Below are 23,050 nucleotides of genomic sequence, written 5' to 3'. Positions count from 1 at the left end.
CCGGCGCGCGAGGGGAAGGGGGGACAAGGGGACAGGGCAAAGGGGGCACCACCGGGGACCCTGCCACTGGGGCAAGGGGGACAGGGCACCGGGCATCCTGCACCGCGAAAGGGGCATCCTGCACCGGGAAAGGGGTGCCGGACACCGGGCATCACGCTCCGGGTACCGGGTGTCCTGCACCGGGAAAGGGGTACCGGGAACGGGGGCCGGGAACGGGGCGTCCTACGCTGGGAAAGGGTCACCGGGAAAAGGGCATCCTGCACCGGGAAAGGGGTACCGGACACCGGGCATCCTTGCATCGGGAAAGGGGTACCGGGAACGGGGCGTCCTGCACCGGGAAAGGGATGCCGGCACAGGGTACCGGGACTCCTACACCAAGCACCGGCCATCCGGCACCGGACAGTGGGTACTGGGCACCGGGTATCGGGCATCCTGCACCGGGGAAGGGGTACCGAGCACCGGGCACCCTCCACAGGGCACCGGGCATCCCGCGCTAGGCATCGAGTCCCGGGTACCGGACGTGCATCAGGCATCCTGCACCAGGCATTCCGCGCTGGGCACCGGGAACCCTGTTAAGGGCACCGGGCATCTTGCACCGGACACGGGGCACGCTGCACCGGGCCGGGGGTTTCCTCCCCGCACTGACATCCCTCACCGAGAGATGCCGGACCCCCGCGAAGGGCGGGTGGCGGCGGCTCCAGCCCCTCCCTGCCCGGATCATTCCCCCCGGGAAGGAACGGGGGCGCGGGGACAGCCCGCCCCCGCCGTGCCTGACCCTGCGGCCGCCCCCGGGGCTGCTCAGAGCCAGGCTCTTACCGGGAGGGGTTTTTTTCCCCGACTGGAGACCAGGAGCGCGGGGGAACCGGCCACAAACCCCATCCCGCAAGCCGGGATGGGAGAGAAACGGGATGGGAGCTGTGCGTGGAAAACCACAGCGCCAGGCAGTGGAGTTTGGTGGGAAGGAGAGGGTCAGCGGGGGGGGCTGCAGAAGCCTCCATCTCCTCGCTGTGGTGGCAGCGGTGACAGAGGGGGTGGCTCTGCCCCGAGCCGCCCCCTCCCCATGCCCCGGCTCCCGTGGAGAGCAGCGCTTGGAATACTTTAAAAACAGGTAACACTTGTTGGTCGCCTGTGATTTTAACCTCACCTCCCCCCTTTAAAAGTTTGGCACTTCCAAGGCGTCAGTAATTAGGTGGTTTCGTGCTAAGTGTGCCAACTGATGCTATCTTTAAAACCCTCCGAGTTATATAGCAAATGTATGGAAAAATGCTGTGTTGCAATAGCTCCACTTACCCAATTCCTGCAGGGCCGGCTTTGCCATGGGAGTGAAATCCGGGCTACGGGAGGGCTGCGGCGGGAGGGGACCGGGCACTCGCTGTGGGGAGAGTGGGATGGACACACCAGGGGGGCTGGGGAGGTGCTGCCGGGCTCGGGGTGTGTCGCCCCGCGGTGCCGGGGTGGGTGGGGGGATGCTGCGGAGCGCAGGGCGGGGGGAGCGTGTACCGGGAGCGGGGGGGGGCAGCGAGCCCTGACTTGGCTGTTTGTGAGTGCGGGGGGAGGAGTGGCCTGTGTGCTCTGTCAACTTCAGGGTCACCATTCACTTCAGGGCCCCCCGCATCCTCTTCAGGGTCCCCCATTCCCTGCAGCCCCCCAGCCACTGCAGCCCCAGCCACTGCAATGGTGCCCATCCATCGATGGACCCCGATTTCATTAGAAGCCTCCCCCTTCCACTACTTAGAACCCCCTCTATCCTTGCAGAGTCCCTTTACCTTGCTTATATCACCCCCTTATCCTTGCAGAGCCCCCCACCCTGCTTAGAACCTCCATCCTTCGCAGAGCCCCCCCATCCTGTGCAGATCCCCCCCACCCTCGCAGAGCCCCCTTATCCTTGCAGAGCCCCCTTATCCTTCGCAGAACCACCCCATCCCGTACAAAACACCCCCACCACCCACCCTGTACAGAATCCCCCCATCCCTGCAAAGAACCCGCGCAAAGCCCCCAACTCTGCAAACAGACCCCCATCCCTCTCAGAGCCTTGCACCCTTATCACTCCCATCCTTTGCAGGGCACTCTCCTTCTTTACACCCCCTCTTGTCACTCTCCCCCACACTCGCCCCCATAGCCTCAAGCCCCCACCCTCCCCATCACCCGCCCCGCCCGTGGCCCGGCGCGGCCCGGGGAGCGCGGCGGCGGCGGCGGGAGGCGGGGACAGGGGAGGGGAGAGGGCGGCGGCAGGCGGGCGGCCGAGGGGAAGCGCCATACAAGGCCTGGATCCGGCCCCGCCTCCGCTCCCTTCTTTGGCCGCCGGTTCCGGCGCCCCCGGCGCTGCCGAGGTGCGGGGCGGGTGCGGGGCGCGGAGGGGGATGCGCCGCCCGCACCCACCCTGAGCAGCACCGCCGTGGCCCGCGGGGGTGAGGAGGGGATCCCGCCGACCCCCTTTTTACTCCTCCCCCGCGAAGTGCGCCCAGCGCCTTTCCCCGTCCCCGCGTCCCCGCGGCGGGAGCGCGCCCGCATCCGCCGTGTTGGGGATGCTGCGGGTCCGGCTCCCCGCAGCCCCGCGCGGGTCAGAGCTGAGACCCCCCACCCTCTCCTCCCCAAAACCGAACCGCCCCTCCTCGGCCGTCAGTGGTGTCCGGCACCACCACCTCCACCACCCCGTTCCTCCAGATGGAGAGTGGAGGGGTGTGGGTTTGCTCGGCCTTATCGGCACCCACGGGCGAGGGTCCCGTGGGGAATTCCTGCTCCGGAGCAAGCAGGGACTGGCCCAGCTTCTCACCCTGCGCTGGAAAACCCAACATTCCCCACGAGTGCCAGCCCCACACTTGGCTCACCCCGACCCGGGTGGGCATCTGCCTGCCACGGGTGACAGTGCCACGGCACTGTGAACTCTCATCTGTGTGTTGTCCCCCTCCTCCACGACACGAGTGGCGTCTGCTTCCCGCTGGGAATGCAACTGTTCCCTGCCGGATCGGGGCGGCTGGGGCTGTGGGTGCAGCGATAACACCCCACACCCTCGCGGCGGGGTTTAGGCTGGGCTTAAAGCTCCTGAGTCACCCGGACCCGCCGTTAAACCCGACCAGGGAGAGCGGGACAGCTCAGTTACTAACAGTGGTTTGATGCCAATTGATGGGGAACGGCCCGGAGCCAAAATAAACCAAGGCAGCCTCAGACTGGCACGAAAACGGCCGCATGGGGGTTGGACTGGCTTAGTTACAGCTCAGCTTAATGGGTCGGAGCATCCCGAGCAGTTTTTTACCCAAAGGAAGGGGAAAGAAAAGAGAGTCTCACCTGGGATGCTCTGGATGGTTTTAAATAACAGCTCGCGCTGGATGGAGTCTGCAGCTGAGAGGTTTCACTTTGTTTTCATCATCCCACACACCTGCCTCGCGTGAGCCCCATCCTGATCCGGCTGTGCCAGTTAACTGTCGTTGCTGCCATCTGTGATTCCACGGGGCTTCATGCACATGGATCTCCTCTTCTGCTCCACTCAGGTGGGACCCCACCTGCAGAGCTGCCTCCAGCTCTGGGGTCCAACATCAGAAGGACATGGAATGGCTGGAGTGAGTCCAGAGGAGGCCACGGAGATGCTCCAAGGGCTGGAGCCCCTCTGCCCTGCAGCCAGGCTGGGAGAGCTGGGGGGGTTCACCTGGAGAAGAGAAGGATCCAGGGAGGCCTTAGAGCCACTTCCAGGGCCTAAAGGGGCTCCAAGAGCTAGAGAGGGACCTGAGATAAGGGATGGAGGGATGGGTCACAGGAAATGGCTTCAAACTGCCAGAGGGCAGGGTTAGATGGGATACTGGGAGGGAATTTCTTGGCTGTGAGGGTGGGGAGGCCCTGGCACAGGTTGCCCAGAGAAGCTGTGGCTGCCCCTGAATCTCTGGAAGTGTCCAAGGTCAGGTTGGATGGGACTTGGAGCAACCTGGTCTAGTGGAAGGTGTCCCTGCCCATGGCAGGGGGTGGAACTGGATGAGTTTTAAGCTCCCTTCCCACCCAAAGCATTCCAGAGTTCTATCAAATGCTGCCATACCCTCCTCAGTGCCAATGCCAAGTGCCCCACACCACGCATCCCCCCTGTTCCTCCCTCACCTCAGCTCTCCCCCACAGCCTGTGCAGGGGTTGTGACAATCCCTGTGACACCCACCCAAGTTTTGGCAGCCTCCCCTCAGCAAGGAACTGAGAGCCCCCAGCTCCTGCTGCTCCCACCCCAGTCCTGGGGCTGTGGGATGCTGAGAGCAGTCCTTTCCCTGTACCAACACCCTGCTGGTCCCCCGTGGAGCTGCGACTGTGTCCCTCCGGATGCTGTCAGATGATGAGTGACTTCTCACTGCTCTCAGTCTTGTGACCGGGCCCTGACTCATGTGCCGTGAGCCCTCCAGGGACCACCGGCGCCTTCGAAAACGGGAACTCCTCAGGGTTTTTCACCTAGTTAACGGCGGTGGAAATGCACTTACAGGAGGGGAGTGTTAGCCTGGGTTTTGTGCCTCGTGGTGAGGCAGATGGGATGCTCTAAACCTTGCTGGTGAGCTTGAGATGCGGGAGCCGAGCCTTGGAGGCTGAGGGTCATCACGAGGTGCTCATCGCCGTGGTTTTCAGTGTCTCGGGAAAGCTCTGCTGTGGGTTTCAGGCTTTTAGGACTCACTGGTGGTGCCTCTGCTCCACAAAGAGAGAGGTGGATCACTGGTGATGATGATGATGATGATGATGACCATCATTGTCACCTCATCCTGGATCACAAAGGATTCTCACACACGAAGCCCGAGGCACAGACTTACCAGCCCACGGTGGCTTTCCTCCCCAGGCCCTTGGATTCGCTGGAGATGTAGATCTGGGGCTGGTAAGGTCACAGAGTCGTAAACAGAGTGTGGCTGCTGGGGACCTGAAAGGTCACCTACCTCCCACCCCCGGGGACGATTGTGCCAGGGCCATGAGTGTGGGCGGCTGCCTGGACGGTCGACGACACAAACCCTTCTCGAGCAGCTTGGGAGAAGGGAAAAAACACACCCCGAGCCACCCAAACCACGGGTGGGTGTCGCAGGGCTATCTGATGAAGCCGCCGTGGTTTCTCAGGGCTGTGAGTGTTTTGTTTGCGAGTGGTGAGGTGGGATGTGGCAGTCCGGGGGTGTCAGTTCCCTCTGGCAAACAGCAGCTGCCCAGATGTGGCTGCACCTGCAGCAGTTTTATTCTCTGGGCCTCCCGTGGCCTGGGTGTGAAGAGATGCTCAGCACTGGCAGGGATGGGGTTCAGGGCAATCCATAATTTCTGGAGGAGGAGGAACTTTCTCCGCTGCTCTTGGGCGTGGGAAATCCTCATTTTCGGGCCAAACTCTGCCTGAGAGAACTCCAGCCAGGAGAAACTGCAGCAGCCTTCCTGATCCTGGACCAACACCCTCCCAGCACGGGCTGTGTCCTTCCACAGCTCCGGCTCCCGCCTCACCTGGGTTTTCCTGATTTGCCTGTGAAAACTCCACACCCTCCTCCTCCGGAAATATTCAGAAAGGCTCGCACTGAAATATGCATGGAAAAGGAGACGTGCATGTCCCTCCTGGAATAGGAGACGTGCATCTCCCTCCTCCTGCGGGGGGTGGAGGGACCCACGGGCAGAACTTGCTGCCCTGGGGTGTCCCTGGGTCGATCCCAAAGGACAGATCCCCACAAGCCAAACCCCAGGGAGGCTGGTGGGGGAAGCCAAGGGAGCGCCGTGGGTGGCTGTGGGAAGCCCTTTCCTGCCTCAGTTTCCCCTGTGGCAGCTGGAGAGGGATCAGCCCTGCCCTCACCCTGCAGAGCATCAGGATGAAAAGCTTGGGGTGGGGAGAAAAAGCCCTTTCGGAGCAGAGAGCAGCTGCAAACCCATCCTGCTAAAACTAAATATTAGGCCCAGGAGTGAAAGCCCTGGGAGCCCGAGGGAGCAGCACCACTGGGAATGATGGGGTTCCAGCCAGGGATCGGGCATGGAGCAGGCTGCAAAACCTGGGATGATTTCATGGGAGCAGCAGGAACCTCAGCCTTGGTGGCCCCAGGCAGGAGCCCCGGAGTGACCCCAGAGAGGGGTTTGCAGAGAGGTGCCACGAAGGCTTTTTTTTTTTGGATGTGAAACCAAGAAAGAGAAGAGGAAACAGACTCTTGCATGTCTGAGAGCTGTGCCATGACACCCCACTCCGGAGACGTTCCCTGACGGAGAGGAGCAAAGGAGGGCAGGACTCCCCGAATCCACTGCGTCCCACGGGAAAAGGGCTCAGTTTGGTGTGAGCACAGCTCAGAGGCCTCAGAGCTGGGGCAGGGGTGGATCCAGCGCTGGGGTATCCATGTCATGATCCCGTGTGAGGGGTGGGCGTCCTCCCAGCCGGCGAAATCCGAAGGCTGCGTGCCTGGGAACGCGCTGCTCCCAAGGGCTGCGCTTCAGCCGCCCCAGAAACTGGTGGGAGGCCAGAAAACCAGGGATCTGTGAGCCATTGAAACCGGCCCGGGGGGAATTAGCCATTTCCTAGCAATGAGGAAATGTGAGGTTGGCTGAGGACCCGCGGGGCTGCGGGCAGGGAACGGCAGCGAGAGCTGCTGACAAGTGAGGACAAGCCGGGCTGAGTCCATGAGTCCATCCATCCTCAGCCCTGGTGGCTGCAGGGGTGGCTGGCAGAGCCATCCAGCACCTTCCACCACGCCTTGGGATGCAAATCCCTGGAGGCATCCACCCCAGTCCTGCAGGAGATGGGATAAAAGGGCAGCTCAGGCACAGAAGCTTCTGGGCAGGAGCAAAGCTGGTGGGCCAGGACCACCATATCAAAAACCTCTTTTTTTTTCTGTTCTGCTGAGGGTTGTTTTGGGGCAAAACCACATCTGAAGGTGCTCCTGCTCCCGGCGGAGTGGGAGAGGCTGGGAGCTTCCCACTGGCTGTGGACAAACCCAGCCCAAACCACCTCGGGGAGCAGCTGAAAGAGGAAACAAAACCTGGGCAGAGTTTCTCCCAGCTGAGCATCCCTTGAATGCTCATCCCGGGATGTCTGGTCAGTCTCTGGGTACAGCCAGGCAGCTGCTTTCCCTCAGGAACACTTGGAATTTGCATCCCAGGATGCTGCAAGAGCCTGGCTGAACGGTCCAGCCCCAGTGAGGGGATGGAGGCAAGGACCCCCAAACCAAGCAAGCTTTGGCAGGGCTCCCAGACAGCCCCACAAAGCTCCTCTGATATTCTACAGCATTTTGGAGGCCCAATAATGATTAATTACTACTAATTAACGAAGACATCACTCAAGGACCAGCCCACGTGCCCCTTGCTGCCCGCTGGTCCGCTCTGGGTGCTGGCACGGACACAGAGGTGGGGACACATCCTCTCCTTGCCTGCCTTCCCTATTACTTCAGGAGCCCTAAATTCCTGCCCCAGCCCAGCAGCCTCTCCCAGGGCCCGCCCGGCTGCCAGTCTGTGGATCAGCAGGGAGGCAGCTGCTGCATTTGGCAGCTCCCAGTGCTGGCACCCACCCCCACCACCAGCCCACGGCACTGGGGACCCCCGGGCTGGGGGCTTTGCGTGTCCCCCTCACGAGGATGAGGGACGGGAGCAAAGCACCGGGAATCGGAGCATCCCACCGTGGCTGATGTGGAGGGCAGGGTGCCTTTGCATCCCACAGGGATGATGCTGCTGCTGGAAGATCTCCCACGCTGGCTCCCCAAAAACGGGCAGCCTTGTTTATCCCCGCCTTGCGCCGCCGCGTCCCCACCGGCACATGGGGATTATCCGTCCTGACCTATTTCCCGGGGGGTGCAGCAGGGCTTAATTCGGTGGCTGCTTTGAGGAGCGCAGAGATGTGCAGATAGAGCCACTCCAGGGTGCGAGATATCATTAATTAATTCACAGGTTGATATAGTTATGCGCTTAGATCATCATCAGCTGATCCTGCTAATCCCTTCTTGAGCAAGTCCCCGGGTGAGGGGGAGCTGCTGCCTGGCACTGCTGAGCTCCTCCAGAGCTGGATCGTCCCTGTGTCATCCCCACATGGCACTGAATCACTGGGGGTGCAAGGGGTGACCCCCAGACCCTGCTCCTTAACACCCCCCACTCCTAAATCTGCATTTTCCCACCAGAGGGGAATGAGCTCTCCATCGGGTGATGAGATCCAGGGCTGCCTCCCCTCGAGCCAGGGGCTGAGACTTTCTCTCATTAGAGTAATTATTTCAATGATTATTAAAAATAGGTAATTGTTACCCTGCTGATTTAGGGATTGTGTTTAGCACAAGCTTCTTCTGGCCTCCAGCCCGGTTTTGGGAAGAAACAACCCCCTATGCTCTGCTGGGCGCTGCCACTCCTCACCAGGAACATCCAATTTTCACAAGTTCACTATCAATTTTTCAGACTCCAGGTCCTCCTCTTCCTCAGTGATCCCACAGAGTGGGTGGGTTTGCTTTGGGAAAGGGCTGGCAGCGCCCACACCCACCCCATAACACCATCCCGTGGGAGCAAAGGGGAGCTGTGTCCACCCCACAGCCACACCAGGGCTCAGCTCAACTCACAGCCCCCCAAAATCCCTGGGACCATGTGTTTCCATGGGCCTGTGGCCTTTGAATCCCGTTGGGCCCTGCAAGGCTGGTGAATCCCTGCTGGAATTCCTGTGATATACTGGCAACATGGGTGCCACTGACCCCAGGCACACCTGAGCTCACCCCGCCGTGTTTTCTCCCAGCCCTTCACACGAAAAAACAGTCGAGAAAGCCACGGCAGTGGAAATTCGAGGTAACAAATACAAATAAAACTTCCTCTGGAGGCTAAAAATGACACACGTAGACAGAGAAAAAAAAACTTCCCTGGGTGACAATAACAGAGCGTGGAGCTATTTCAGTGCTGGGCTGTTCCATTGCAGCGCCCGGCGCTGGGGTTGTGGCTGCTCAAAACCAGCCACTTCCCCAGGGACGTGACGTGTTTCCTTTCCATCACAAACTGATTTAGAAGCAAAACTTTCTACATTTAGGCAGCGAGAGGCTCAGCTTCTCTTTTCTCTCTCACAATCGATGGTGAGCGAATGGAAGGAGAGAGAGAAAGGGGGTGGGACCAGCACGAAGTGACTGTACGTGGCTTCCTCCTTTTTTGCCTTTTTTTTTTTTTTTCCCCCCTTTCATTCTTTCTAAATCACCAAAAAGCGAACCAGAAAACCACAATTAATATTTTCCATGCCGTGAGGGCCCTGGGTGTGCATCCCAGTGAGGGTCTGTGGCTCGGGGCTGGCCAGGGCTCCTGCCACACTGGGCGTTTGCAGCCCGGGATGGGCCCCAGTGTCTGACACAAGGCCACTGGTGCTTCATCCTGTGTCCCAGCAGGAACTGTCCCACCACCAGGACACTGCAGACACCTGGGCAGAGTCTTGATGCACACCATTCCCACCCCTGTCCCTATCTCCACCTCCAGCCCCATCCTCATCCCATCTGCATCCTCATCCCATCCCCATCTCCATTTCCATTCTGCATCCCCATTTCTGTTTTCCCATCCCCATCTTCATCCCCATCTCCATCCTTATCCCCATCCCCATCCCTGTCCCCATTCCCATTTCCATTCTCCATCCCCATCCTCACTCCTACCCCCTGTTCCCCATCCCATTCCCACCCCTATCAGGGTCACACAGGTCAGTGGATCAATCCGGGCTCTGGCACCCAGCGATCCCAATCCTGGCTCATCCCCTCCCCTCCAACTAAACCCAGGGACAACGGTGCTAATTTCCTAGAAGGATAAACATCCGATGGCCTTTTCCCTCCCCTTCCACCAAAAATATCCCCCCCCAGGCCCTGCGGAATTACAGGTGGGGAGCAGAGGCCGCCGGGAGTTTGGCTGCAGGATGTCAGCAGAGCGTGACCTCTCATTTACACCAGTCCCTCTCACGGGCCAATTACACCCTCCTGCGAGGGCAAGGAGAGGAAAAGAGCAGGAGCAATCCAACTTTAGCAGACTTCCATGACACGGCGCCGTGTCACTTCCTCCGCTGCTAATCTTGGTGCCGGCGACCGCGGGTTTGCTGTTTTTTTTTTTTTCCCTGGCTTGTGGTGTTACCCATCTTCCTTTTTTTTGTTGCTTTCCTTCCCCCCCTGGGTCCTGCAGCTTCACCCAGTGTGCCCACAGGGTGAGCTGGGCCCCTGCTCGTGCATCCCTCTTGGATATTCCCATCATCCCGATCTTTCCTGGGGATGTGGGGCCGTTGTGATCCCGCCCCTGGGAGGTGAACAGCCTGTATCCTGCTGGAGGGGAAGTCCCAACCACATTTAACCCCCCACGAAGGAGTGAAATCCACTCTCACTGCTGGGGAGCCAGGGAAGGTGACCAGCAGGATGTTTTTTTCACAGGAACAGGTTGCTCTGGGATAAACCCAGGGAGTGATGCAGCAACAACAGCATCATTGCCACCCCCTCGGAGGGATCCCAAACCTCCCTGCGTGGCTGCCAGCGAGTCATTCCCTCGTGCCTCAGTTTTCCCTGCCTGCTAAATGTCCCCTCGTCCCGGGATCTTGCTCCCCACGGTTTTTCCAAGTGGAATATTATTCCTGGCCACGGGCAGGACAGAGTCAGCTCTGTCACAGCGCAGACACCGGGACACACTTCAAGGAGGACTTGCAGGCGGGTGAATCGGAGCCTCAGAGAAAACCGAGTCTTAGATGAAAGCCTAATTAAGGAGCTAATTACAGGGGAGGTCCGGCTAAGTGGCCAGTAGGCAGAGCTCTGCTGATTTATATGCCTTTCATTTCGGTTTTGCTTTCCAAGAGGAGCGGGCTGAGGGCAAAGGCAGGGCAGGGATGGAGTCAGGCCGGGGCAGTGCCCGGTTCCCACGCTGCGTGGTGCCGCTGAGAGACCCCCTGGCTGGGCACCACCATCCCATTCCCACTCCTGGGTGACACTGGGAATGCCTGGGATCACCTAGGTGAGGGTCCTGATGGCAACACCCCCCCATCACCCACAGGGGGTCTCATCCCAGGCAGTGGGTGCAGACACCAGAGCAGCCGGATCCACCCTGCCAGCAAGGAGCCTGAGACTCCCCCGTGTGCTCCATCCATACTTTATTCTGGAAACTGCAGGCATTAAAACTACTCAAGGTCCCCAAAGTGCAGGCGGGACATGCTGGGGGTAAGGTCTGGAAAACGGGGTGAGGGGAGGAGAAGAGGTGATGCCATCCCTTCCCAGGATAGCCAGGGGTGAGCTGGGACACCGCTGGGGATGGGAAAGGGGCTGGGGCTGTGGATCTGGGTGGGGAGCAGGGTGGGTGCACCCTGGGTGGGTCCTGGGGTCCCCTGAGCTCCGGGAGGAGGTGGCTCTGCGGTGTGAGGGCGTGCAGGGGAAGGACGTGGTGTCCGGAGCTAATCCTCGTAGTATTTGGTGAGGAACTGGGTCTTGGCCACAGGGTAACCCAGCCCAAAGTCATCCACGAAGCCCTTCAGGTCCCAGGAACCTGGGGAGAGAGGGAAAGGGGGTTAGCCAGGCTGCAGGGTGGGGATGCTCTGGGATCAGCTCCAGGCTGGAGTTTAACACCCTGTGCGGCTGCTGCTCTGCCCACACCACATCCTGCACCCCTGGGAGGCACCGGGGCCAGCAGGGAGCCCAGGGCACCCCAACCCTGAGCATCCCCAGGGGGCACATGGGGCTGGTTCCTCTCCTGCCTCCCTGGCCTTCGGAGCAGACCTTTCTGTGGTTTCCTACGAGCCCATCCCAGGGGTGGTTGGGCTGGAAATCCCCTGAGAGCATGTGGGGGTGATGCAGGAGATCCCCGTGCCCCTCGCTCCTATGCACCGATCCACAAATTGCAGGTTCTTCATTCCTGACCTTCCTCCTCTGCCCTGACCTGAGGCTGCTGGAGGTCTGGGGGCAGCCCGTGGCTGGATCCAGCTGTGGTGTTTCCTACGGAGGTGGCAGGGAAATCCTCTCCGGGGCAGGAGGGATTCCCTTGTACCCTTGTGGGCCAGAAATCCCCCTGCACCCTGCCAGGGCTTGACACCCAGCGTGGGTCTGGCTGGTGGCTGCTGGAACATCCTGCTCCCAACCAGAGGGGCTTTCCCAGGCACCAAAACAGCTCACACTGCCACCACTGCCCCTCCCTGTGGGACACTGGATGGGACACTTGGGCCTTGGTGTCACGGGGCGGGAAAAAGGGGCCCATTGTTTATCTGAAACCTGCCCTCTCCTCTTCCTGGCTGCTCTTTAATGTCACACCACAGCCTGGCAGCCCTTTATCTGCCGTCACATCTCAGCCCCAACTGGAGCAAAGCGTCCTCTTTGCTCTTGCAAAAGTGCTGAGCAAAACCTGAGCTGCTGCATCACCTGCATGGGGTGGGTGGGGGGGTGGTGGTGGCTCAGGGTGCTGGTGGAACTCCCACCTGCTCCCCATCTTGGGTTCTGAGCTCCAGGAAGCTCTGGAGATGCTCCTAGTGATGGTACTGCACCCTGCAACCTCGTGGAGCCAGAACAGGCCGTGGCTGGGATACTCCAATGCCCAGGAAGGAGGTCACAGGATGCTCAGGACAGACCCTGCACCCCACATTCCAGCTGGGAGAGGTGTTGGAACGCATCAGGCTGATGCTGGTGTCCCCACATCATCACTGCCACCCTCTGAGGGCCCAAACCAAGCCGAGAGCAAGGACAGTCCTGACGTCCCGCACTGGTGTCACCCCCAGCCGGGACACAGAGCCACAAACACCTCCATCCCCAAATTCCACCCCTGGCAGGAGGGGAAGCTGCTCACTTCAGGGTCTCAATCCACCCCCTCCCTTCCGTGCCAGGGGGGTCCCAGCGAGTGTGGCACCAGGGAAAGGGGTCTCCAGGGGGGACGCTCCCACTGCGCCCGCAGCCTCTGCCGGGTGCCTTTCATCCAGCAGCTTTCAAAGCGCTTGGAAAACCCCGGGGGAGAGCAGCCCATGCCCCCTGGGACCAGGGTGGGAGCGAGACGAGGCACCCCCCGACTCCCAGGGGGGGCTGGAGCTGCCACTGATGTTCGTGGAGCCCCGGGAGAGGCGCGGGATGAAAGGAGCCGGAGGAGGCAGAGCCACTGTGGGGCTGCAGGCGCTGGCCCCGGCTCTCGCCCCGCGCGTGGGGCCGGGGTTTTTCCTGACCTACTTTCCTACCTGCCATGGCACTGGTTGTGCCCGGCCCTCTTGGGCAGGGAAAGCCCCGGGGCAGCCACTGGGGTGGCAAAGGGGATGATGCACCGGCAGGATACGTGGTCTGGGGTCTGGACACCCCCCACACCCCAAATCCAACTGCTTGGGAGCGTCCCCGAAGCGGGTGCCCCATCCTGGCATGACCACCAGGGTGACATCTCTGTGCCAGCCATCCCAAATCACATCAGCCGGCTCCCAGGGCCGGGGACTGTGAGTCACCGGGATCACGGAGCTGGGAAGGGAGCAGGATGGGCCAGGGGGCCGGCCAGGGAGCTGAGGTCGTGGTGCCACTGTCCCCTCTCCCTGCCACAACAATCCAGCGTTTCATCCGTGGCTTGGTCCGTTTTCAAGCTCGTTTCCCGAGGATTATATCATCACACTCGGCCCTTATCTGAGCGGCTGCCGGAGGAAGGGGAGTGCCCGCTGACACCCACACGTGCCTGGCCGCCTGATCCCAGAGCACCAGCCAGGGAAACTGAGGCACGAGGCACCCTCTGTGCTTGGGGAGCTCAGCATCCCTCTGACCCCGCGGCTCTCACTGCCCCCTGCCCCCCCATTAAACACTGGTGCCCTCCTCCCCTGACTGTAATTTATCAGCCTCATCAGCGGGAATGTTCTCTTGATAGGAGCCCTGATGCTTCTCTGCCAAGATTAATGATGTCCCGGCAGAGGTGGGCGGGAGGGAGGGAGGGAGGCCGGTGGCTGCTGCACTGGTCACCATTAAGTGACAACCCGGGGGCTCAGGCTGGGACCGTGAGCTCCCCTCGCAGCCCTTCACCGCCTCCTGTCCCAGCCACAGCTTTCCCTCCCTGCTGGGTCCCAGTCCAACCCGATTTTCCAGCTGGGTGGATCGGATTTGAGGAGCACAAGGTTGGCTCATGAGTCAATGCCGTGGCCCTGATCCCGAGCTGGAGCTGGAGAAGGGATGGAGACATGGGGAGAGCGGCTGGTCAGGCTCATCCCAGTGCCCGGTCCCCAGAGGGGGCTCACTGCTTCCCTGAGGCAAAATTTCCAGGAGGAGAAAGTCCACATTCCCAGCTGTAAAATATCTTTCCAGGGCGGGAGGAGGTTTGGGATGCTGGAGCATCTCTCCAGGATCACCGGAGCTGGTGGGCACCAGGACAGGGTGGAAGCAGAGGGAGGCACTCGGGGACCAGCAGGTGCAATTAAGCCTCGAGGTTTTGTGCTAATTAAAGCTGCCCCTCAATGAAAGCACTGAAGGGACTTCAATTCCCCTGCACCGCAGCCGGGGTCTGCCGGGTGCCTGAATTCCCCAGGCCGAGGGATTTTCCAGTGGCAGATCCTGCCGCCGGATCGAGAGCTCACGGCAGTGCCCCCGCCCTGGGGATGCCACGGGTGGCTCTGACATTTCACACACACCACCACAGACTCTTATCTTGCATCTCCCCAAAAATGCAACCGAGGCCTGTGACACTCCTGGCTGGGAGGGAAGTGGGGAGAGTAGGAGGAACAGCCACAGGGACACCCCAAACATCCCCACCTACGTCCCCAGCAGGGACAGAGCCGGTGCTTGGTGACAATTTAGTGGTCAAAAAAGTGAAGTGGATCAGCCTCCAGTGGAGAAACTGAGGCCCTGAGAGAGCTCTTTGCCCGAGGTCACTCAGAGCCGGCTGGTGCCAGCATCGATCAGAAACGCTCATGGAGAAGGATCAGGGTGGTGTTGTTTTTTTTCTTTTTTTCCCTGATGAAACAAGTGTTTTTTTGCTCAAGAGCCACCCTGGAGAAACTCTTCAGCCGTAAACAACTGATTTCCTCATCACGGGAGGGATGTGAGAGGGAGCTGCAGCCCTTCCAGCTCCACCATTGCCAGCCTGGGTGCCCTCAGGCACAGCACCCGACCTGTGCCCACCGGTGCCACCCCAGCAGGGACATCCCCACGGCAGGGCGGGCACCAGAGCCACCGTGGAATTGTCCTGGCTCCCTGTGAGCTGCTGGCCTTGCAAAGCCTGGCGGTGGGGCAGGAGGAGGAGCACGGGTTTATTTTTCACACTCGCCGCTGCCCCCTCGCCCTTTTGAATTCCCAGGGATCTTTCCCGGGAGCGGGGACAGGCGACACGGGCAGGTCCTGGTTTAGTGCCCTCTTCTGGAGGCTCTGGCTGAGCTCCTGCCATCCCATCTGGCACATGTCACCTCCCCCTCGCCCCCCCCACCATGCCCTGGCCACGCTTGGCCCAGGACCTTTCCTGGCTTGGCCTCCAAAACACACCCCGTGCCAGGAGGGAGTTTTTCTGGGAGCTGAGCGGTGTGAGAGATGCTCTGCCAGGGAAAAAAGCTGCCAGAGGGATGGATGCGTGGCACAGGGATACAGCTGGGTGCATCTGCAGGCTGGGAGGGCCCAGCACCGCTCCCTGCACCACCAGGAGCTCCGACCAGGACATCTCCCTGCCCGGGGTGGCTACCACCCTTGGCGAGAGGGAGGTGTCGCTGCCACCAGATGTACAACAAAATAAAAGCAAAAAAAAAAAAAAGGGGCTGGTTTAAGGCCAAATAAGATGGGAAGTCCTGCTGCAAACTGTGCCTGCAGCAGCATCAGCAGGAGAACCTGCCTGGTTTGCACAGGAGAGGACCAAAGCAAAGCCGTGGAGGAGATGGCTGGTTTCTAATCCATGATCCATTGGGGCTGGGGTCACCTCCTCCTTATTTCCTACAAGCTGCCAAAGGCATTTGTTCCTCTCCCCTGAGCGCTGCCTTCACACCACAGGGCTCAGCCACACAGGGCTGGATGGATCCACTGGTGTTCATCCCACTGCCAAAGGGATGGGTTTATTTAAAACCCTTGAGACACCAAGAACTCATCCTTTGGCTGGTTTTAGGGCTCATTCCCTGGGAATAAAAGCAACAGGCTGCCAGTGGTTCAGTCCAGCAGCACCCACTGGACAGGGCAAGGATGTGATCCAGCAGTGAAATAGTTAAAAACAACCTTCAAAACTGAAACACCAGCCCCCACCAGACCCCCGCAGCTGCCTGACAAAGGATGATCCAAAGGATGATCTGAACATCCGCTGGGTCTTTCCCAGAAACCTTGGGAAAGGCTGGGAAACTCAGGCTTGGGACGGAGACAGCCCAGGGTGGGGAGTGCCTGGCCACCCCCCTACACACCTCCTCGGGAACAGGGGGATGTGGGGGATTTTCCACAGGGTGGCTGAACTATTTGGGCATGGAATTTTGGGGTTTGGAGCCAGATATCCTGCTAATGAGAGGATTTATCTGGAAAAAGCTCTTTGGTGGGTGCCCCGGTGCCCTGCCTGTCCCTGGGATGCTGCGAGGGGGATGTGGGGACAGCACAGAGCCCCCTCCTCTGACCAGGGTGGGCATGAGGGGCTGGGAAGGGGGGGGAGGTGACATCAATGGTGTCATTAACACGTCGAGCTAATGAGCCAGAAAACAAATCAAAGGGCAGGGAGAACCCGCAGAGAGATTTGCAGGACGAGCATCACAGGGAGGTGTCGGGGTCTGTGCCAGGGACACTGAGCCCCCTCATCAGAGCTGGCTCCCCCCTGCCCCCCCCCCAGGGATGTGCAGTGCAGGGTTAACAGGCACAGGGTGAGTCAGGCAGGGACACACCGCCCTGACCTGCCTGTCGGGCTGTGCTCATGTGGTCCCGGCCGGGAAAGTTTGGAAATTTCCCTTGCTGAGGCCACGTGAGCTGCAGAGCTCCTGCAGGGGGGGAGGCAAGGAGGGAGGGAACCCTCACCCTGGGGGGTCCTGCAGGTTATCCTGTGCCCCAGGGTGAGGCAGCAGGGATGGCGTTCAGGGGGTCTCGGCCGCTGCCTCCATCCCCCACCGTGCAGGATTTTGGGAGGAGGCAGCGGAGGGGAGCTGGGAATTGAGGAGCTGGGAGTTGGCGGGCGTTGTGTCAGCCCGGGGTTTGAGCAATCCCTTGCTAAACCATCCCCACGGCTGATCCTTATCCCAGGTGGGGGTGATGCAACTCCCGCAGCTCCAGGTGGGGAAGGGGGGGAAGAATGTGCCAGCTGGATTTCACAGCCCAGATCTCTCCCTGCTTCCGATCCCGCTACCCAGGCCATCACCAGAAAGAGTTCCTGCTGCTCTGCAAGGGTTTAACACCCCATCCACGTCCCGTGGAAGGATCCCAAGTCCCTTTGCACCAAGGGAGCATCCCCAGACTGGTGCTTCTGGCGTGGCTGAACTCATGGCACTATCCATACCCCCGGGAAAGCCCCGGATCAAGGGCCCAGTGGATCCTTACCCAGCGAGGCGTCCTCCTCGGGGCTCAGGGAGATGTGCTCGTGGGCTGGCTGTGCGTACAGGCGGACCTGGTAGCGGTGGTACCCGCTGTGGGGAGGGGGCGAGGGCCGGACGTACCCTGGGGGTGCAAAAGGTGATGGCTGAGCATCCCCCTGAGCCGAGTGGGACCTGCTTGCCACCGTAACCAGGCCCCCTCCATCCTCCTCCAACCTGGGGTTGCTCTCCCACCCAATGTCCTGCACCCTGGTCAGTGGAAACTCAACCCCTGTGGCCACCCAAACCCCCCCCCCTCATCCCCTCCCTGAGTGCCCAGGGCCCAGATCCTGGTTTTTGCCTCTCCTGAAACAACCTGCCCCAAAACCTCCTGCTTCGCCAGCCACCTCCCCCTCTCCTCTTTTTCTTCCTCCTCTTTCAACTTCAGAGCCCCAGGGTGCTCCTTGTCATCGTGCCAGGTGCCCCAACCTCTTCTCCACCCCCCTTCCCATCCCTGCTCCACCCCACCAAGCCCCCTCCCCATGCTTGGGGCAGCACCCCCTGGGTAGGGGACCCCCAGCACCCCACCAGTACATGCCCACCCCTCACTCTCCACCAGGGACAGGAGGATGTGACACCAAGGGCCAAGAGGCCAGAGCTCCTGCAGGGCTCCAGGAGAGTCCCCCAAGCCCCTCTCCCTGCTCCCCCCCGGGGTGTGAACTCCCTGAGCCACATCTGGCCCGTTTTGAGCTGGGAGTCTTTGTTCGTGCAACATCACAGGAGTTGTCGGGGTTCACCTGCTTTTATCTCGTGTTTTCCTTCAGGACTGAATCCCTTCCCCCCACCCACCCCGACTTTTTGCACTGGGTTGGAGCGATTCCAACCGCTGGGGAGTTTTTTTTAAACCACTTTTGCCTCTAGGAATTAAAAAGAAGAGAAAAAGTGGCTCCTGTTTCAGACAGTGCCCAGCTGTGCCCCGAGGAGCCCCTCGTGTCCCTCCCTCGTGTCCTGGTGTGCCACCACCTCCTCCCAGCTGGTGGAGACCCCATCCCCTCTCATTTGGGGTCTGCACTCACCTGACAGCACACGCCCCTTGACCTTCCCAACTCTCAGATCCGCACCCTGAAAGGACAAGGAGAGGGGGGATGAGCTGCTATCGGGACCCTTGGGGTGGGGATGGACCCCTCCTGCCCTCCCTGCTGCACCCACTGCTCCCCAGGGATTCCCTTTCCAGCATTTTGTGCGTTTTCCTTGTGAAGATCATTAGGGAACAACTCCTCCAGGATGGATGCTGGGCTGGGGTGGGTGTGAAGGGGCACAGCAGGGATTTCCTTTGGCTATTTAGGGTTTAGGGGCTCGATCCACAGCACACAGAGGGTGCTGTCACCCACAATGGAGCCCATCAGTCATCAGATGATCCAGGGCAGTGATCCAGGCTGTGGCCCAGCAGGAAAGCCACAATACCCCTGTGAAAAGCCTCGGTGCTGCTCGGCACACCCGTGCTCAGGAGGGGTGGGAAGGGATGGGATGAGGTGATTTGCACCAGCATTCCCGTGGCAAAGCTTTGCTCCAGCCTGGTGGTTTTACCCCTGCTCGGAGAGCTGGCCAGCAGGCTCTGCTCTCCATCCCCAGCCTGGGATGCTCCCCTGGAGGAGCCAGGCATTGCTGGGACACCCAGTGGGATGGGGGTTGATGGCAAAGGGGCAGTAACGGGAGCCTGGCCCCGCACAACCCACCTCACCCCTGACCCGCTGTGCCATTCCCAGCCAGCCCCAACCTCCCCAGCGCTCGTAAATCCTTTCCTACGGCACCCGTTATTCCAGTCCTGCCCACGCACGCTGAGCTGCCAGGGCTCCTCCGTCCTAACCTGCCCTGGGAGTTATTATACCCCGAAAAAAAAAAAAAAAAAAGATGCATCAGATAAAAACCGCCGGCAAAAGTGCACGAGGGGAACATGGTCGGTGCCCCGGCTCCTCGGGATCAAAGCTTCCCTTTCCCTGCAAAGAAACCTGCCCTGCACTGAGTCACAGCTGGTGACAGCCTCCTGCCAGCTGCCCAGAGGTCACGGGGAAGCCAAGGGCCCGCTCAGATCCTCGGATATCGGCTCCCCAACGCTGCCTCGGCAGCCGGAGTCGAAAATATCCCGATGACAGGGGAGGCGATGACTAAGAGTTTGGGATGCCTTGGATCACAAGGCAGAGGGATGGATGTGTGCGGGGAGAGAAGCACCCAAGGGTGCTGGAAGGGACAGATGAGGCCAGATGTGCGAGCATCCCTCTCCATCCAGATGTGCCCAGCCCTCATCCAGCTGTGCCTTACCAGCCCACCCACAGGGGGCACGCCCGCCCCGCCCAGGCCACGCTCTGCTGCCTCCTCCATCCAGATGTGCACATCTGCTCTGCCCAGCCCCTCCAGCTGTGCCCATCCCGGCCTGGCACTGGAAGCTCCCGGCGCATCCCCAGCTCTCTCCGTGAGGCCGGGCCGGCTGCCAGCCCCCCGCTCTTCAAAGGCAGGGACTGAGGGGTTTTCTGTTCCTGGTTGGAAAGCTCCCCGTGCGGGGACCTCGCTGCTATTCCTGGCTTTGCCATGGGCTTATCGGGAGAGGCCAGGGCCTCCTCCCTGTTTTCCTGCCTGCTGATGTGGGTTGCCTGCTCGCCCCGAGATGCTGTGGGTTCTGGCTTGCCCCAGGGATGGGAGAGTCAAAGGATAAAGCTCCTTTTAAAAGGCGAGAACAGGAAGAGGGCGGGAGGGAGAAAGTAGCAATGAGCACTCCAAACCCTGCCTTTCTTTTTTTTTTTTTTTTTTTTTTTATCTTTCGTAGTAAACAGCTACCCTGGGAGCAAGGAGCAAGCTCTGGGCACGGAAGGATTGAAGGTGTAAAGCCCTGCTTGCTCCTGCGAGCTTTTCCTCCCTGATTTTTTGGGTTTTTTTCTGTGGAGGGAATGGTTTTCATGAGGAATAACCCCCCTCCAGGCCTTTTCCCCTTTGGTGAGGGCGAGGGGAGCATCACACTCTGGCAGCTCCCAAAGATCCCTGCCACGAGCGGAGCTAATGGACGCTGATGAGCTGCCGTGTTTATTAATGCCCTTTTATGAGGGCATTAATAGTTCCTAATGACACCATTTGAGCTTCCCAGCCTTTTATCTCCTCTTTCTCTCTTTCCCCTGCCGAGGACACAGTGTAGGAGGTGGAATTAGATATTTCCACCCTCCGGTCTGTGCCGTGTGGTGTCAAGTGCTGGCGAGGCACGGGATGCTCACGCAGAGACCTGGGCAGCCTGAAAAATCTGTACCACACAGTTATCTGTGTGCCAGCAGCTCCTCTCTGAGACCTTTTCCTTGGCCAAAAGAGTGGAGAAAATTATTTCAACCCCCCCCAAATTCCTGATGCCTCAGACAATGACCAAGGCTCCCTGGAAGATCACAGCCAGCACTCGAGGTTGTCGCAGCGTAGGGGAGTAAATAAATAAATACAAATAAATTAAAGGCACTGAGTCACATTTTGTTTTGCTCTTGATCTTTTTTTTCCTCCTCTCTCTTTTCCCCCTCTTTCCTCTCTTCCCCCTCTCCAGAACGTGTCTGATCCCATCGGAGAGGAGGGGAAAGGGATGGGTGGCGAGCTCGCCAGCGATTCGCCCGGGCGAGGACGGAGGGTTATGGAAAGTGGGTGTGGGAATCGGCACAATCGCTGGCAGGGGACCAGGACAAACAGATGACGGATGGGACCCAGGGAAGTGCAGCGGAGCGGGGCTGGGTTGCTGCTGCCTCGCCGGGAGCGCGTCCCAACCCGGCCCCGCAGACCCCGGGGACACCGGGGGGGAGGAGGGGGAGCACAGCCAGGGGCGGGGGCTGCATCCCGCAGGGAAGCAGCCGAGGTGTCAGCCCCGGCATCGCGCTGGAACGATTAACCAGCAATTATCCGAGCGGGGAAGTTAATCCCCAAACAACCAGGGCTCCTCCTGCGCTGCCTCTTACGGCTCGACGGGGGCAAGTGCCTTCAAAGCCGGCACAGCCGGGAGCCCAGATTTGTTCTCCTCTCTCTCTGTGATCTTTACGGCGAGGTCAGGATGCAGGAATTGGCTCTGGGGAGCATCCCGGGAAGGGTAGAGCTGCCGGGATGGCAGTCCAGCCTCCCTCGATCAGAGTGGAGCGGAGGCTGGAACAGGGAATGAAGGAACAGGATGCTAATTGCAGGTGGATATGGATCTGTTCCACCGTGTCCTTGCAGAGCAAGGTGAACGTTTTGGGGTTTTCCTCCTCCCCACCAAAGCCAGCACCAGCGGTGAGCACCGCTCCTACCCCAGCTCCCAGCAACATTCCGGCTCGTCCTGCTTTCCAACAAAAAAGCATGTGAGAAAACACCCGCTCCAAGAGAAACTCTCCCTCCAATTATCCCTGTGTGCAGGGAAGGGAGGCCATGAGAGAGCAGGGCAGGGCCTGGGCAGCTCCCAGCACTCCCAGGTTCGGCATTCCCCAGCTCAGCTGCCCGTTTTCCTGTCAGATGGCTTCCACACCGATCCCAGTGCTGGATTTGGGGCATGGGATGCTCCCAAACCGCTCCTGCTCGCCCACGCCACGCTGACCCTCTCCCTCCTGGCACGGCTCCAGCCCACTCTTGCTCTTCCCATCACCATCAAGCCGGGGTTTTGTGCCTTAAGGAGCCTGTCAGCCCCCACCCTGCAAGTCCCATTTTTTTTTTATGATAAATGTCACATCCCGTTATGCCAACCTTGCTATGCCACTGGATCGTGTTCAGTCCACCAGGAGAGGATTTAGGAGGAAGAGGGAAAGATGGAGAAATGCACAGGGAGCTCATGGAAGAAAAGCCCACCAAGGTGGGAATGTCAGCTCTGGCTGGGACAGGAAGGGCGTGGTGGGGAAGGGTCTCTCCTGGTTGCTGCATTACCCCAAAAAAAGTGTTTTAACAGCAAATTCCCAGGGCAGGGAATGACTTAACACAGGCGATGGTGGGACAAGACCCTGACGGAGGTTGGATCCCATCACACCCCAAATCCAGAGAAACCTCCCCTTGCCACTGGAACCAGCTCAGCTTTCCCAACCCCAAACCTCATCCTCAGCCTCCGGTGCTTCCCTGCAGCCCCGGTTCCCGGATCCTGGGATGACTCAGGGCCCTGGGCTTGTGCTGGGAGCCGGTTTCGTTCCCCAGGCACAGCTGGAGATAAGGCCCAGGCCATCCCAGGCCTGGGGCAGAAATGATTCCCAGCATTTCCCTGCTCCAAAATGTGGGTACCCCCGTCTCCAGCCAAATTTCCCAGTGGATCCTCACACCCCAGACACTTTGCTTTCTGTGCATATCAGTGACAGGAGGGTAATCCACTTTCCAGAGCCTCCTGCTCCTCCTGTCCCCGGCTCCAGCAATGCACAATCCAGCCCCGAGGTCCCCAAGGAGGGGATCCATTGAGCAACACAGGGTGGGATATGTGGAACACCCCCATCCCTGCCTGACAATCCCCCTTACCCACAGCCCAAACCCATTATTTTAATTTATTAACATTTATATGAATGGAATTTCACCATTACAGGTGATATTTGACTGGTTTGGTCTCAGCCTGTGCCTGAATGTTTGATAAATCACATCTAAGCCACATCCAGGCAGAAAAAGAGCTTTTCCTTCTGCAGGGAACTTCTCTTTAGGGCTGATCCAGAACCTCAGTAAAGCTAAACCTGGGTGGATTGGGACCACACAGCCACTGGATCCACCTGTTTGGGGACTGAAATGCAT

The 23,050-nt window shown here is 59.8% G+C and overlaps 1 protein-coding gene across 4 annotated transcripts in view; it reads right to left on the bottom strand.

Moving 5' to 3' along the window:
• Positions 1-10,997: 10,997 nt before the first annotated feature.
• The window catches only part of PEBP4 (phosphatidylethanolamine binding protein 4), a 79,422-nt gene continuing 67,369 nt past the window's right edge, over positions 10,998-23,050 (bottom strand). For all 4 annotated transcript variants that reach the window (XM_050325849.1, XM_050325847.1, XM_050325846.1 and 1 more), the window contains exons 7-9: positions 18,385-18,430; positions 17,337-17,453; positions 10,998-11,403 (exon numbers count right to left, since the gene is read on the bottom strand). In XM_050325849.1, the coding sequence (XP_050181806.1) occupies positions 11,312-11,403; positions 17,337-17,453; positions 18,385-18,430 (255 nt within the window). In that variant the 3' untranslated portion in view covers positions 10,998-11,311. The remainder of the gene's footprint in view (positions 11,404-17,336; positions 17,454-18,384; positions 18,431-23,050) is intronic.

The sequence above is a fragment of the Myiozetetes cayanensis genome, unplaced genomic scaffold (genome assembly GCF_022539395.1).
Source record: "Myiozetetes cayanensis isolate MyiCay16 unplaced genomic scaffold, myiCay2020 scf30, whole genome shotgun sequence".
NCBI classification, from domain to species: Eukaryota; Metazoa; Chordata; class Aves; order Passeriformes; family Tyrannidae; genus Myiozetetes; species Myiozetetes cayanensis.
The sequence above is the reverse complement of the archived record's forward strand: the minus strand, read 5'-3'. Positions and strand labels throughout refer to the sequence as shown.